This window comes from Ciconia boyciana, chromosome 1, assembly GCF_034638445.1.
Source record: "Ciconia boyciana chromosome 1, ASM3463844v1, whole genome shotgun sequence".
NCBI lineage: Eukaryota > Metazoa > Chordata > Aves > Ciconiiformes > Ciconiidae > Ciconia > Ciconia boyciana.
In genome coordinates, this window is record NC_132934.1 from 83,857,071 (window position 1) to 83,873,391 (window position 16,321).

General features: G+C 42.9%; 2 protein-coding genes and 1 long non-coding RNA gene across 3 annotated transcripts in view; 2 read left to right on the forward strand and 1 right to left on the reverse strand.

Moving 5' to 3' along the window:
- The window catches only part of NDUFA9 (NADH:ubiquinone oxidoreductase subunit A9), a 21,452-nt gene extending 20,859 nt beyond the window's left edge, over window positions 1-593 (reverse strand). Inside the window, exon 1 of the mRNA XM_072877643.1 lies at window positions 456-593. Within this exon, the coding sequence (XP_072733744.1) occupies window positions 456-513 (58 nt within the window). The 5' untranslated portion in view covers window positions 514-593. The remainder of the gene's footprint in view (window positions 1-455) is intronic.
- LOC140658809 (uncharacterized) lies at window positions 226-7,947 on the forward strand. The gene is made up of 3 exons (XR_012044872.1): window positions 226-574; window positions 7,586-7,674; window positions 7,877-7,947. It is a non-coding gene; the product is annotated as an uncharacterized lncRNA (long non-coding RNA).
- A 152-nt stretch (window positions 7,948-8,099) lies between these two features.
- Window positions 8,100-13,955, forward strand: AKAP3 (A-kinase anchoring protein 3; the record flags this gene model as incomplete). Its single annotated transcript, XM_072847476.1, is given in 6 exon segments — window positions 8,100-8,134; window positions 8,136-8,219; window positions 11,048-11,238; window positions 11,384-11,572; window positions 11,575-12,062; window positions 13,749-13,955. Coding segments are annotated over 6 exon segments (1,194 nt in total), but the record flags the coding sequence as incomplete, so codon positions are not given.
- Between the last annotated feature and the right edge of the window lie 2,366 nt (window positions 13,956-16,321).

Genomic DNA, 16,321 nt, shown 5'->3' on the forward strand with positions numbered 1-16,321 from the left:
CATGCTTAGAGACCATGGCCAAAATGTCAAGGTCACCTAAGAAATCGTAAAAGGAATACCAACTTTTGGCCTACAGGGCAGCATTTCATTTGCTGAGATTCTGACAGTCCCAGCGAGACAACCTACTGTACAGCTACACCGGTAGCCCGAGCCAATCCCATGCAGCCTTTTGGGCTACAAACCCCAGTTCCCTAAAGAGAAGGAAGGCAGAAAACCGACCACTTCTGCCGCAAACAGTTATTTTAGCTAGCTGGTTTTCAGACGCTGCCCCGTGAGCTCCCTCACCCAGCTCTACTCCGAAGGCGCCGCGGGGAGAGAAGGGAGGCCCGCGGGCAGGCGGCTGACAAAGCACCGTACAGGCTCGGGCAGAGAGCGCAAGGGCAGCCTGGCTCCCCGCGGCCCCGCGAGGAGAAGCGGCGCCCCGGCACCAGCCCCTCGGCGGCGGTGACACCCACCTGTCCTTGGCAACAAGAGGCCGCGGGGAGCCCGAGAGCAGAGAGCCACGGCCGCCATCTTGCTTTACCCACCAGCCCTAGCGGCAGACGGCATGCGGACAGGGTCAAAACCCTCCCCGGTGAGTGCGCAACAGCAACCCACTGGGTGGGAGAATGCGCCTGCGCAGGCTCCTCTACTGCAGCGCGCATGCGTGTAGAGGGACATGCTCCGTTTCCCCTCTCCCGCGGGGCGGGGCGAGGGGCGGAGCCGCGGCAGGTGCGGCCCCCGCCCCACTGTTGGGCCCCGCCCAACCTCCCGCTGAGGGGAGGTGGCGCAGGGACGGGGCTCCCCTCAGCCGGTGCTGGCCCGCGGTCCTGCTGGGGCTCCTGCCGGCCCGCCGAGCCCGCCTCCGCGGCCCCTCAGCAGAGCCGCGGGCAGTCGTAGCCCCTCTCAGCGGAGCAGCTCCCGAGCCAGGGAGCTGGAGCCAGGGCTGGAGCCAGGCTGGAGCCAGGCCGGCCCGTGGGGGACGGGGAGGCCGGGCGGGGAGCTCCGTGGCAGGGTGTGGTGCAGTCTGTGCCCGGCTGGGGAAGGACGCTTGAGGTCGTAGCCTCACAGCTCGGGAGGTTGGGACGGAAGTTTAGAAGCATCCAAGAGAGGAATTTCAGAGGGAGGATGACCCCCAGCGCTTGTAGGTGTACTTGAAAACCCCAAGGTTAGATATTTATTAATCTCTCTAGGGCAACTGCTGTTTCACAGGTCCTTGCACCTGCTTCCGAGTGCCTGTCTAGTGGGAAACAAGCCAAGTCCAACAATTAAATGACACTAGCTTTGGCCACTACTGAGCTGGACTGATTGAAAACATTTTCAGTAACTCATTACTTACACCTTGAATTACCTGGGCTCATTAAATTAGCCTTAAATAGGGATTAAACAATTTTATGATTACTGACGTGCAACCACTCCAAAATTCCTAACTCCCTCTGTCATCCTAGGTCTTCAACATTTCACTGAGACTTTTTCCCCTAAGCAAGTGCTGCTGTGAATGTTGCATCACAGTCACACACAGGGCACTCTAAATCTGCCACTCGCACTATTATAGCCTCGTTTTTCCCATGGGTTCCCATTGCTTTTTGGTCTGCATTGAATACAAATGGCCATTCTTTTGTAACCTGGCTTACACCACTGTAGCTGGTGCTCATATTCACCAAAAAGTTTTTAAAACATCAGCGCAGGAAAAGGCAGAACAGTCAGGGAATATTTCTAGCAATTAGGACAGTTTCCAAAATACTCGATTTTAACTCAGTGTCTGTTCTGATGCAAATCCAAATGGCAGTTCTGCCAGAGCTATGGAATAGCAGGTGATGTGGGGTTTGGGGCAAAAATCTCGATGCTTTGTGAACTCTGGCCATCTCCAGGTCTCAGCCACAACGCGCTTTTCTTTGATGTGTAAGCCAGGTGCGCACCAAACTAAACGTGGTCATCTCTTTTTGCTGGTACCCAGGAACCACAGCAGCAGGCCCCCTCCCCCTCCCAACTCCAAACTACCTACCCACCACTGCTCTCTTCACCTTCATCATGCCTGATGATCTCACCACAGCTTTTCTGAGTGGCCCAGCCTGCCTCAACACCTTCGGGAAATCCAGTTTGTATGGTTGTGCTTAGATACGGTACAAAAAAGCCAATGCTCACAATCTACAAATGCAATGGGTGCTCATGGAAAGCGGTGCAAATTTACCAAGCAGAACTGGGTACCTAGCCTCATTTCAGAAATGGTGCACAGCTACATGAAAATGTCTATCCAATTGCTGCATTTCACACGCACATCTTGTTCTTGATCCAAGTCAGAGCCTCTTGCTGTGGGGACTTGACCCTTAATTGTTCTGTACAGTGACATAAATGTCCATGGGAATTGATTTTATAACAAATTCTAAGCCTGGACTAGAAGGAGAAGGATGAATTAAGGCTAAGGCAAAGGACTGTAAATCAGGAGATGTGTCTTCTGCTCCAGGCTTGCCACCACCTGATTTTAGGAGAGATGAACCAGAGCTCTGTGGTTTCCACTCTCCATTTTTAAAAGAATATTTTCCTATTTCAGCAGTGCTATTGTAGGGATAAGATGTGCTAGTTGACCAGAGTTGCTTATGTCTTATGGTGATGTAATCATAAAAAAAAGCAGTAAGATAATGGACACATTCAACTTGTTGCAGCTCCAATTACAAGTTAACTAGGTTAAATGTGCAATTTACAGGGAGCTGAATTTGATTTTAAAAACAATTTTGAACATCATATTGCCGATTAAGGACTATCTCACTGTATTTGAATCCCAGGGAAGTTAGAGCCAAACATCTAAAAGCAGCCTCAGGGCTACTGGTCACCTAAAATGTGTGAGGATTTATTAAGAGTCCCATGCTGAGTGTTTCTGGCACATCTCAGCTCTCCCACATTGGGGAACAGTAGGCTAGTTGCAAATGCTGACTTTGAGGGCTCGCAGGTATGAATGGCATGCCTCAGTTTCCACACAACCCTGCACCTTTGGTCTCCTTGTGGCCTTGTTGTTATGGAAATACTGATGTCACTCTGCTTTCTGGCTGGAGCAAGATAAGCAGGAGACCAAAGAGCCAGTCTGGTGAGAACGACCAAACAGCTTAGTTATAAAACCATCCTTTGAAAGCTCCCTGGGCCCAACAAACACACCGGTGCTGCTGAGGTAGGAAAGTCCAATTGATTCTTCATATTATTCAGTCCATGTAAGGGATAAATAAGAACATGAGTTAATGCCTGGAGACCCCATTTCACCATCTTCTGAATTCATCTGGATGTTTCAGCAGTTTAAGAAACCTCATTAGACTGTTCGCTTCTGAGACTTCCCCTTGCCATAGTCTCCCTTGTCCTTAATGTGGCTTTTGCAAGAGGTGTGCGAAGAACAGCTGGCAGATACTCTCCTTCCTCTGAAAACTCCTTCTTCCTTTTCTGCTGGGTTTCTCTGCTGAGGTGTTTGGGTGGCTTAGGCCAGCAGCTGGGAGAGGTGCAGGGTGGAAAGCAGGAAGTACCTCTGCTCTCTACATGCTATGTTGCGTCTACTTCATGGTATCTTGCATCTGTTTCATTTGCTAACTCCCTGAGCAGTGTTTGATTTGTAAGATGTTATGTAATTTCCCCAAGGTGTTAACTTCTCATGCTGCAATTGAAGCACTCCATGAATCAAAATGAAAGCCATTTCTGAGTGCAAGAAAACAGACATATGCTGCAGAGATCTTTGCATGATAGGTTGTTTCCTGTGATGCTACTTATGAATTTGACTTAGACAAAGCTAGACTATATACTGTAGATGGCAGAAGGGGATCACAGCACTGCCAGTGGATCAAGCAGAGGGTTAGCACTCAGGAGACCAAGGGTGTGTTCCCAGTTTTGCTGCTGGTCTGCTCCATTACATATAGAAGTCATGTCACATTGTCACATCTCAGCTTCCCCATCCATAAAGAGGAATAATGATGCCTACTTTGTGAAACACTTAGAAATATACTAATGAAAAGCACTATATTAAAATAAAGTATTGATATTATTGTTATTGGTTAATGTTGTTTCCTATAGGTAGCATATTTTTGGGTTAATATCCCAATCCTTCAGCTTCCTCTGTTTATATAGAATTATAACTTTTATAATGATTGTTTTGTTTTTTTAAATTGTTTCTTAGTAGTGCGATAATGTTATTGTTTTCTTTATCCTTGTAAGAGTGGTATCCTAAGTTATCCCAGCCTCCCCACAAATTGTCTTTCTTATAGTATACAACAATAACTAACTTTGAGAAAAACAGATGTGACCATCTCACATTAAGACTACATAAACAAAATATTTTAGTGCTGACAATAAAAGCTTGTTCTTAGATAAAATAAAAGCTACAGCGGGTTAAATTCAGCCTTGGTTGAAATTGATGTTACACCTACATGTGGGGCCTCTGGCACAGAAGTGTCATAGGAAGAGAAAGGTGATGGCACACAGCAACCACATCTCCTGGAACTCAGAGCAAGGTGCAGAGGGAATGGGGGTGCCCACAGCATTGTTATGCCACTGATGTGAATTTGTGGCTACTTTTGTCCAGTGGTAAGCCCAGGGAAAACAGCAAGAACCTACATCCATTGTCCTTCCAGTAGATCTTGGATGTAAGCTAACGGGTAGTTGGTACTTGCACTGTCCTGGATCCCACTTGGCACATCTGACCCAGTGTCGGAGTCCAATACTCTCTAATTAGGTGCTTTTAGATATTCCACACCTCGGAGGGTTTAATGTTTAGTACCAGATTTACTTACCTGAAATTATTTGATGTTACATGTGATTTTGATTTAGCAGAATGGCACAGCAATGTATTTAAATCACAATGCAAATACAAATTACACTTAGCAGACTATAGCAATTGCAGTACACAGCTGACTCGCAATACAAATGTGGGTTTCTATAATACGCTCACCATCATCGTGGGCATCCTCTGCTGCTGGGAAGGAATACATGAAGCCAGCTCAGGCATGGGACAAGGAAAACTATCGTGAGAAGTCTCAGAAGTGAATAGTCTAGAACTATTTCAAAGAGGTTTCTCACATATATACTCCTCATCCTGGTCTGGCTAACGCAGGAAGACATTTGCGCTCTTTTGTTTAAGTCAGGGATGAGCAGTTCTACAGCTAGTGGATTCACACAGCTGATGTAGCCATTTGTCTAGAACAAAGGCCACTCTCCAGTCCCCTTTGTGTCAAGGGAAGTTCAGGTTTCTGTGCAACAGCTGTGGTCAGTCATTCCCTGCGTTCTTCCCTGAGCTTCACGAGCATGCTGCCCTTGCCTATCTCTTCAGAGGCTTTTTCCATTGTTGGGGTTCAGTGGTCAGTCACACCCAGGATCTGTGTAAAACATTGCTTCAAACAATTATCCGAATGCCTCTATTTAAGTTGTCCGTAATCCATAAATCTGAATTTCCAGCAACTTTTCCTCAGCAAGCATTAATTGCCTTGTCTGGTAAGAGATTCACTTTCTGGGTAGGTCGGGGTGAATTAATCTTCCTTTACAGTTAGGTTCAATGACAGCAAGACGTCCCTGAGGCTTCCCATTCCCATTTATCCTCTTGTTGAATTGCACTGACAGAACTGTTTTTCTTGGTCCCCTTTGCTCTCCAGCAAGGTAGGCTTCATGCCACCGTAAATGGGTGGAATGAATTGAACTGGTGGGTTTTTTCTGATTTGAAGGGACACAATCAACTTGAAAATTAGTCATTTCCAAAGTAAAATGAATAAAAATAATTACAGGTACCATGTCTGTTCTTGAGATTTCCTTATCAGGATTTTGTAATCCACGTTGTAAGCATTTTGTCCCACCTCTAGCAATATGGAACACTCAAATAAAGTAGGAAATTGGATGAGAAGATGATGTAATTGAAAAAGCAATCAAAATGCATGTCAAGTGCACAAAATACTTAATAGAGAATTCAAATTCCCCTTATGGGTACTGTTAGTAATATTAGGTGGTTTTTGTAACATTAAATAAATGAAAAATGGAAAAGAGAACAACTATGCAGTTGAAAACCTGTTTCACTGTATCACTAACCAAGCCTTTGCAGCAAAATTAATCCAAATTCTGCAGCAGTAGTGCTGCAGACTAGAATTTCTCTGGCATTTTGTGATATTTTTAAAAAATGAGATTTCATAAGTGCAGTAGGATAAGACAGCATGTGTTATGTGAATGCTGTAGCATTCTCTTTCAAACGTGAACATTTGACGAAGTACCCTTTGTGGACAGGCTCACTGAAATCAACAGAAAATCTTCAAAATTGTAAAATTAGCCATCTGCATAAGACTTTGAAGGATCTGGAGCATTTAAAACTTTGCAGCCCAACTTTTCTCAACACTATTGAATAACACTAGTGATATAATGTCTGGTTAATTAATTATATTTTGGTTTATACTTTGCCATAATTGCAACTGTTACAGGGTTGTTTCTGTAGAAAATGAAAAAAAAAAACCAAAAAAACCCAGGAAATTCCTTTGGAGAAAGATGAACACAGGTTATTGGGGCAAAAGTATTTTATATAGCATGAAAGGCAGTTGGCATTTGAATTATGCATGCTACAAAAAAAGACTCATAATATTTAACAAAGTGGGTGCTCTCTCTGCAAAAATTGCTTTTTGAACAACACATACCAGAACTACTGCTTATGCACCTATGTCGTGGTTTAACCCCAGTCAGCAACTAAGCACCAAACAGCTGGTCACTCCCCCTCCTTGCCCCTGCAGTGGGATGGGGGAGAGAATCAGGAAAAAAAAGTAAAACCTGTGAGTTGAGATAAAGACAGTTTAGTAGGACAGCAGAGGAAGAGAAAATAATAATAATGATAATAATAATAATAATGATAAAAGAATGTGCAAAACAAGTGATGCACAATGCAATCACTCACCACCTGCTGACCAATGCCCAGCCCGTCCCCAAGCAGCGATCGCTGCCCCCTGGCCACCTCCTCCCAGTTTCTATACTGAGCATGACATCATATGGTATGGAATAGCCCTTTGGCCAGTTGGGGTCAGCTGTCCTGGCTGTGCCCCCTCCCAGCCTCTTGTGCACCTGGCAGGGCATGGGAAGCTGAAAAGTCCTTGACCAGTGTAAGCACTGCTTAGCAACAACTAAAACAACAGTGTGTTGTCAACATTATTCTGATACTAAATCCAAACCACAGCCCTATACCAGCTACTAGGAAGAAAATTATCCCAGGACATCTGAAACCAGGACAACCTGGGAAGATAGATAGATATCTCAGTGTGCTCAAGGCTAGACTTCTGGAATACATTGCTTCAGCAAATTCATGCCCATGGAATAAATGAAAGCCTAATTAAAGCCAGTAGATTATCCACATCTAAGCCATCACTTTTTACCAAATGAGAACAAGAGAGAATTTTATAGGTTCTTGTTTTGCTGCCTTTCTCTTTTTCACACTCCTTAGTTACTATTTCAGCATTTAATGAGATTTTCCGAATGCTAATAATATTGCGGCATTTGATTTATATTGTTCTCAAATGCATTGCGAGACCCCTAGTAAAGATAAAAATTAGCAAAAGTAGAGTGCTAGTGTTGCCATTCACAAAGATGTCTTAACAACAATTTTTGTCCATTTTAGACTCTAATTATACATGATTGCCTACAGGAGATTTTCTTGGAAATACTGAGGAAAATTACAATATTTCAGCCTGTTGCAGGAACAAAAAGGTAAGTTATTTCAAAAACTTAATTTAAATACAGCTCATCTCCAGAAGGGGCAAGAGGCATTTTCTGGAGTTAAGGCATTAAATTACAACTTTCTACTCCTTTAGAAATCTGTGTGTAATATACTGGCTTGCATGAATTTAAAAAATTGCAAGCTCAGCCTACAAAAGCTTCTTTTATTTTTGATACTTGTATTTTCATTCAGACAGAGATTTTTTGAAGATCTTCATTTTCTCTGAAGAATCCCAGTTTCAGTGTGTGAGCCTGTCCATAAATGGAAATAAAGTATGAAGTTACCAAATTAAATTCTGACTTTTCTCTGGTGAAAAATTGAAACCCTCGTATTTCCGTAATACACTACATACTGTGAACACTTATTTTCTTTTCATTTCCATGCCTTTCTTGGATTTTTATTTTTTTACTCATTGATATCTGATAATATTGACTGGCTGGGGAGCCAGAGAGCTCTGTAAAGTGGATCTTTATATTCTTGGAGGCCAGACAGAACAGAATTGGACAGTAAAAAATGTGTTTCTTTTAATTATTTTGTATACGCATCTGCATGTAGAAAAAGCACCCAGGAAAGCAAGGAAGAGGATTGTGTCTGGTTAAATATTTTTAAGAAAGTTACACCTTTTCCTTGTTAAATTTGCTAGTGAAAGGAACACTCTCTGCTACCAAATATCAAATGTTTGTACATGTGCAACACAACTTTGTATTCTCCTCACTGGTTAATTCTAGGACTGCCATCCCTTGAATGCAGGGATATTGGTTACATACGGTAATTACTGCTGCTTTGCAGTAAGGAATTTGTTGTCTAAATAGAGGAAAGCAAAATTCTTCAGTTTCTTGTACTGTAAATTGGTTAAGCACATGCAGAGAACTGAGACTTAGAATTTCTCCTCTGATATATACATGTTTTCTTAACACCCAAAGTAAACCATGGCATACTTTTTCAGACCATGTTCCTCAGTGCTTAATAATGTTATCCTTGGCACCAGCCAGGAGTATTTGAATTAAGATTTAGTGTGTTAATCCATACCAAGTAATTTTGAGTTGAAGCTAGACCTGGGTAAGTCTAGACTAGCTCTTTCAGACGGCTCAGCAAAGGTGCTCTGGTTTCTTAGAGGAACTATAAAGGTTCATTTCCTGTGTATGAGGACTTGGATGTCAAGGGGGAGTATTTCTAGAAGCATGTATAGTTCAGTCTACATTCTCTTTGTAGCAATCACATCTTCAAAAGTTTAACTGTACATTCGTTGACACTAATTTTCTATCTCTCCAAATTCATGCAGCCGCATACCCTGAGTTTAACAGAATGTTTGGGTTTTGTTTAACCTCCAAATACTCATACAAAGATTGATAGGAAAAAAAATGGTGAAACTCTGTGTTGTGGATTGTTTGCAATGGCTTTAGAGAGAAACTAAATACTGGAAAATCCCTTTTCTAAGTAGAAATTAAAGATGAAAGAACAGGTGAAAGAAAAAGACGTAGAAAGAAGAAGAGGCCACGGACAAGTTTTTTCCACTGAATCTTTATGACAATCTCTGGTATTTCAGCTTGCAATACATATACACCTTTCACAAACAACAGAAAAGGTGGTGGAGTTTGAAAGGAGCTAGTCTGAGGAAGGTAGCAGAAAGGAGATGGCTCTATTCAAAGGAGTCACTAAAAGAGGATAGATGAGAAATAAAATAGAACATAGTGAAGGACTGCAATTCTTTATCCTATGTCCACTGGTGCATGCAAGGGTAAATAAAAAATTACAACATTCAAACAGCCAGGTGGGCATATAAATCCATACTCTGTGACAGAAAACATAAGAAGGAAGGTAATCATTTGTGGCACAGCCACAGCATGGAAGGTATCTAGCTCAGAAGACACAGCTGGTCACTGAAGTGGATGCCAAACACACTGACTGTTACAGCTAGTAGAAACAGGCCTTTAAGTGCAGTCAGAGAGACCCAAATACTGTTTATGCCAGTTTGAAAAAAATGAAGCTATGGGACAATAAGGAGTGGCACAGCTGTAAGCTGCCTTATATTTCTACTGTGGCTGTGGAAATACTGTCTGGATGAGAGTGCCAGCGGTAAAATGGCTTATCCTGAACTCTAGCAGGCTAAATCAAGTCCCTGCCATTCTGTTGTTACTTAACTGAGCTACACGTACATAAATAAGGTCATGCCTATCTTGATGAGCATACCTGTAGCTATGCCTACGATTTTGAAGTCTACCACAAACTTATGCTTGCATCAGTACTAAGTGTAGAAGATATTCTCCAGATGCAAACTCTTCTTATGCCAAAGCCATTTTTAGGCATTCAGAGGGGATGAGCCTAGGAAATTCTGCCTCTAGAATTAGTGCTGCCTGCTGAAATGACATACCCACATGCTGTGTCCCCACATTTTTCCCAGTATTTGCTGCACTGTTTATACTGACGTACACAATTTTTCATATAATCTTGCTGCAGATGCTGACTTGGGAGCAAAGCTAGGCAAAAGGACAAGTTGTTTCAAGTCCCTGGACAGGTTCAGAAAATGCAAAATATTCCAAGATACCTGTCCATAAATCCCCTCACTGTTCTGGGCTTCTCCTGTCACTCTTTCCTTTTTAAATGTGTGTCTCCTTCATTCTGTGGAAAGATACACAGTTGGAGTAGCTGGCTGACTGTACACTGATTGTAAGAAACAAAACCACAGAGGAGTAGTGATTTAGAGTCTATGGTTTTAACCTAACCTGAAATTAGAAGTGTCCTCCGTAATGAGGCTGCAATAGAGCCTATCAGATAGCAGTAACCATCACTTATGGAGCAACAGTAGCCCTCAATAGAAAAAATAAAACAGGTTTTAGTGGCTCAATGGCAAAACCAGCTAACCTTTATTCATATTAGTATTCACATAGTTTATGCCACTGGTGGAGCTAGTTGCTACCATTGACAACATACCATTGAGATCAGTATGCATACTGATTCTTCTGTAGTCACCAAGACCTATCAGAATTTCACTTGGCACTCACACACAATGCCTTGACACGGAAAGAGCCTTTGTGCCAAAGGACAAAGGTGTGAATAACAAATCATTATGCGTTTCCATTTTGTTTTATTCCTGAGACTGATTCAGGAATCTGATCCACTCAAAATCTTGAGCTGGTTTCAAAAAGACCCTGAAAGATGTGCACTCAGCATTGGGGATGTGCTGAAAAGCGTAAGAGTGATGGAAATTCAAGACAACCATCTGCTGAGGGGCAGAGCTTCAAACAGTGCGGTATATCACCAGGAGGATTCAGTGTCTATGGTGAACATACTAGTCTGGTTGTCAGATCCAGCACTGGGCTACCAGATTGTCACTTGAAGATGAAAACCTCTCCAAATCCAAAGGAGCCAAAGGGCACAGAGGATGAGGCCACTACCTGAAGGCAAGTGAGAGTTAGAAGAGGTTTCCTTTTATGCTGACAGACTCTCTAACCTTGTCATTGCAATGGCGCATAAAGAGATTCATGAAAAGTCAGATGTCCCTGACCCATGTTTTGCTGTTCTTGGAAAGCTTAGTCATAAATCTGTTGGACTGGGTACAAATAAATATAAAAATAATCCATCAGCAAATGTTACTCATGTCAATACGAAAGAAACTAAATATGAAGATAGTCCACTTTCCAAGAAGACATTTTTTATAAAGAAATAAACAAATCTTCCAATAGAAATGAGCTTTTCCAGAAAAGAATGATAGGACAAGAGAAGGGAAAATGCCGTCACAAAAACGTTTTGGCCAAGATGAATTTGCATATAATTTAAGCAAAGAGATACTAATTTATGCGAATAATGTGGTTTCAGTCATGGTGGTCTCAGTTATGAAGACCATGGAAGGTCAGGCAAATGACTCAAATATAGCATGTATTGTGCTGAAAACATATTACTGAAGCACTCTAAGGCCATGGTTTCAGACTTAATAGACTCCTGTATGAAAATCTTACATGACCTAGCAGGAAAACTCTTGACTAATTCAGATTTTGCTTCTTCAGTGAAGCTGACTCTGTTCACCCTAGGCAGTCATAATGCTGCAGAAATTGTAGAAGCAATGTTGAATAATTTGCATTCTACCTTGATAGTGCAAAAACCTGTAGGAAATAACATCTATCATATGCCTCTGTGAAGACAGGTTCACAAACAGAGGCATAGGCTCAGAATTGAGGTTTGCAGCAACAAGGACTGAACATTGCTGAAAGAAAAAAAAATGACCTGTGCAGGTGCAGTGGGTAGCCACATTATTAAGCAAGGGTTTACATTCTGGCATGAAAACCAAAACCAATGCAGCCAATGCTCAAAATCACAGCCAGGAAGGGAAGCTGAAAAAAGATCACCAAGGAACATGCCCTGGAGTTCAGAAATTTGGGATGTAGCCAAAATGTTACCAGATTCATGGGCTTGATTGTGATTGCATTATTGCCCATAGCTTGCCATCTAATCTAGCAGAAGAATGCCAACAAGAAAGCAACAGAAAGTAGCAATGTTAGCAAAGCAGGTCCCACTGCCTTTGGGTTGTTATTACAGGAGTCCCATGGTCCCACCTTCCAAACATTTTCAGAAAGATGTCAGGATCCATCAAAAGAAGCTGAAGAATGAGATTCACAGAAGTCAGATACGGAAAGGCAGAAGCCTGAAAATAACGTGTCCAGTGCTACCTTAATGCTAATCTGGAAGTTAAAAAAAAAAATAGAAGAGTTTTTTTTGTTTGCAAAGTAGAAGGTCAGCCTAGAAATCCAATTGTTGATGAAACAAACCAAAATACTGTCAAAACCACTAAGGGACGTGTTGGCCTTTCAGACACTGAGCAATCCTGTGAAGGGGCCATATCTGGACCAACTAAAATGCTTACTGATCAACTTCATCTGGGCAGAGAAGACAGCAGCAGCGCGCAGTTTATTGGCAGTCTGGTAGGTACAGTGCTAAAGCTGTGTCTTATGATAGTTAAATACAGCAACCCTGAGTCACTTCTGGCAGAGCCAGGGAGCAGTGACGATGACACAGGATCAGTAGGCTCTAAGGGCATGGGAACTGCTAACTCTGTGGCTGGATCCCGTAAAGGTACTGTAGCAGGACACAGGGTAGTAGTGGTGAATCAAAATCCTTCTGAAAATGTGTGTAAGCTCTGAGCCCTTTTGCAGTGGGTGACTGCATCTCAGGCAGACATGCCTGTGCTTTGCTTCTTGGATGGTGATGAGGAGTTCATGAATAAAGTGAGCAAGGCAGAAATTAGAACCTGATTGTACTTAGTTGGTTGGTTGGTTCCCCCAATCTTACTGCCTTATGGGGAACAAAGATTTTCTTAATAAAATCCTTTCTAGACATTTCTTTTATTAAGCTAGTGCCCAGAGTAGCAAAGTGGTAATATTAAATCTACTGTCCTGTTACAAAATAGTAAACTAATAGGTGTCAAAGACATAAAGAAAAATATGTACCTTTAGCTCTGCACAAAGGTGGTGCAAAATTATCTTATATGCTGTATTTCCCACAAATTCAGTGGGTCTCATTTTACAGGTAACAAATACATTTGCTTTCAACATTTATTACATAAATTAAGATGTTTACATTCAGAACTGCTCTAATGGCAATGCCATTTAATAAAGAAATATTTACATTTTAAACATTATGATTTGTTCACAAACATTTTTACCCATGTTACTGAATTGCTATGGATTCTGAGTATCCAAATAATTCAGAATCCTGAATTACCTTTCACTCTATATTTATTATATTTCTTTCAACATGGACTGAGTTGTGTTTGGAGTCATTTACTAATGACCTAGCAGACAGCAGCACTTCACCTCTTGTAATCAGTCCATTTGCAGCCTGTTACAGAATCCAGCCATGGAGAATGTAAGCCTCCAACAGCAGGATGGAAGTAGAGGACTGAGATGCATCTGCTACATCACGCTCACTCACACACACAGACACATGCATGTGCACAGTCTCTTTAGTTCCCCTTTAAAATAATTGACCTTGTCAGTACATCTGGTGTATCACACCTGTATATCTCTGCGGGTGTATAACACACTTCTGTTGTATTTCTGGTTCTCTGCAGCTTCAGAAACTGTCATCAGTAGCAGTGGAGAAGGGATACAAAGTAGGAGAAATTTTACAAGCAATGCTGAAATACGGGAAGGAAAGGCAGTCTGGTGAGACTGTAGGCAACTCTGTTCAGTTGCCAGTCTTGAACGGGCTGCTTAATAACTCGTCAGCAGGGCCATTGCCTGTCATGATGCTGGGCCAGCAAAGCACAGCATGCTGATGTCAGCCAAGCACTTAGCAGAACTCCATAATCTCAGACTCATTTATACACCAGTGATTTGTAGGAGCTGATATTAGCTCATGCTAATTGCTCATGCTTGACAAATGTATGAATTAAAAAAGCATGCAAAATAGCTGGGGAAATCTGCTTGAAAAAATGTCGGTCACAAAAACTACCGTTTACCTGCCTCCTTGAAGAAAATTTTGTGTGCTCTTCTTGTCTGCCTCCACCACAGAGTTCCTATCCTTCCTGAGTATCTTTCTTCAGGCAGAGTTTGGCCCGGTGCAGAGGGACCTAAGCTCTTTACCTAGAGTTTTCACTGTGCTTGGAGTCAAGCCTAGGAGATACTGAGTCATTACCAGGTTTGTTTCTCCTCTGTACACACTGAATGCAATACAGCTTGATTCTCCCTCCATTTGTTAGATAACTGCCCATGAATATATGCTTCCCGGTACCGGGGAAGCTGATGGAGCAGATCATTCTGAGTGCTATCACACAGCATGTAGAGAATAACCAAGGGGTCAAGCCCAGCCAGCATGGGTTCAGGAAAGGCACGTCCTGCTTGACTTACCTGATCTCCTTCTATGACAAGGTGACCCACCTAGTAGATGAGGGAAAGGCTGTGGATGTTGTCTATCTTGACTTCAGTAAAGCCTTTGACACGGTTTCCCACAGCATTCTTCTGGAGAAACTGGCTGCTCATGGCTTGGACGGGTGTACTCTTCGCTGGGTAAAAAACTGGCTGGATGGCCGGGCCCAAAGAGTGGTGGTGAATGGAGTTTACTCCAGTTGGTGGCCAGTCACAAGCGGTGTTCGCCAGGGCTCTGTGCTGGGGCCAGTTCTGTTTAATATCTTTATCAATGATCTGGATGAAGGGATCGAGTGCACCCTCAGTAAGTTTGCAGGTGACGCCAAGTTGGGCAGGAGTGTTGATCTGCTTGAGGGTAGGAAGGCTCTACAGAGGGACCTGGACAGGCTGGATCGATAGGCCGAGGTCAATTGTATGGGGTTCAAGAAGGCTCAGTGCAAGGTCCTGCACTTGGGCCACAGCAACCCCATGCAACGCTACAGGCTTGGGGAAGAGAGGCTGGAAAGCTGCCTGGCAGAGAAGGACCTGGGGGTGTTGGTTGACAGCTGCCTGAATATGAGCCAGCAGTGTGCCCAGGTGGCCAAGAAAGCCAATAGCATCCTGGCTTGTAATAAAAATAGTGTGGCCAGCAGGACTAGGGAAGTGATCGTGCCCCTGAACTTGGCACTGGTGAGGCCGCACCTCGAATACTCTGTTCAGTTTTGGGCCCCCCACTACAAGAGAGACATTGAGGTGCTGGAGCGTGTCCAGAGAAGGGCAAGAAAGCTGGTGAAGGATCTAGAGAAGAAGTGTTATGAGGACCAGCTGAGGGAACTGGGGTTGTTTAGCCTGGAGAAAAGGAGGCTGAGGGGAGACCTTATCGCTCTCTACAACTACCTGAAAGGAGGTTGTAGAGAGGTGGGGGTCGGTCTCTTCTCCCAAGTAACAAGTGATAGGACAAGAGGAAATGGCCTCAAGTTGCGCCAGGGGAGGTTTAGACTGGATATTAGGGAATTTTACTTGACTGAAAGGGTTATCAAGCATTGGAACAGGCTGCCCAGGGAAGTGGTTGAGTCACCATCCCTGGAGGTATTTAAAAGACGTTTGGATGAGGTGCTTAGGGACATGGTATAGTGGTGGTCTTGGTAGTGTTAGGTTTACGGTTGGACTCAATGATCTTAAAGGTCTTTTCCAACCTATACGATTCTGTGATTCTGTGAATGGAATGAGAAAGTGGGAGCATCCAAGGAAAGGCAAGCTCCTTGCTCTCTGGAGTGACTTGGGGTTTGCATCAAACCAGCCTGTCACTCATGCACTCCAGCCAGTCCTTGTCCCCCAGCAAATGCTATGGTTTCAGCATTCCTCAAACTTCGCTCTTTATCCACTTGAAAGCATTTGAGAGTTTGAGACTGGTGTCTCTAAACCACCAAGTTTTTTGTTCTGTAATGCAGTCTGTTCTTTAGAAATCTGCATAGTGACATGAGAAAATCACAGAGATCCAGGGTGACCATGTTGTGACACAAATTTAGGGATTGGAGGTTAAGAGTGATTTTATATAATGTGGAAAATAGAGAAAATAGTATATTATTGAAATTTTTAGATAATGCCAATAAGAAAAAGACAAAAATTACCACTGAGGGCATAGAATGTGACCCAGAAAAAAAATTAAATTTATAACATAAGGAGAGATTGCATACAATATCAGGAGAGACAAAATAATGTAATATTTATAATATGATTTATAATATCAGGAAAGACCAAATTTAGAAAAATGTAAGGCAGCTGTAAAAAAACCTTA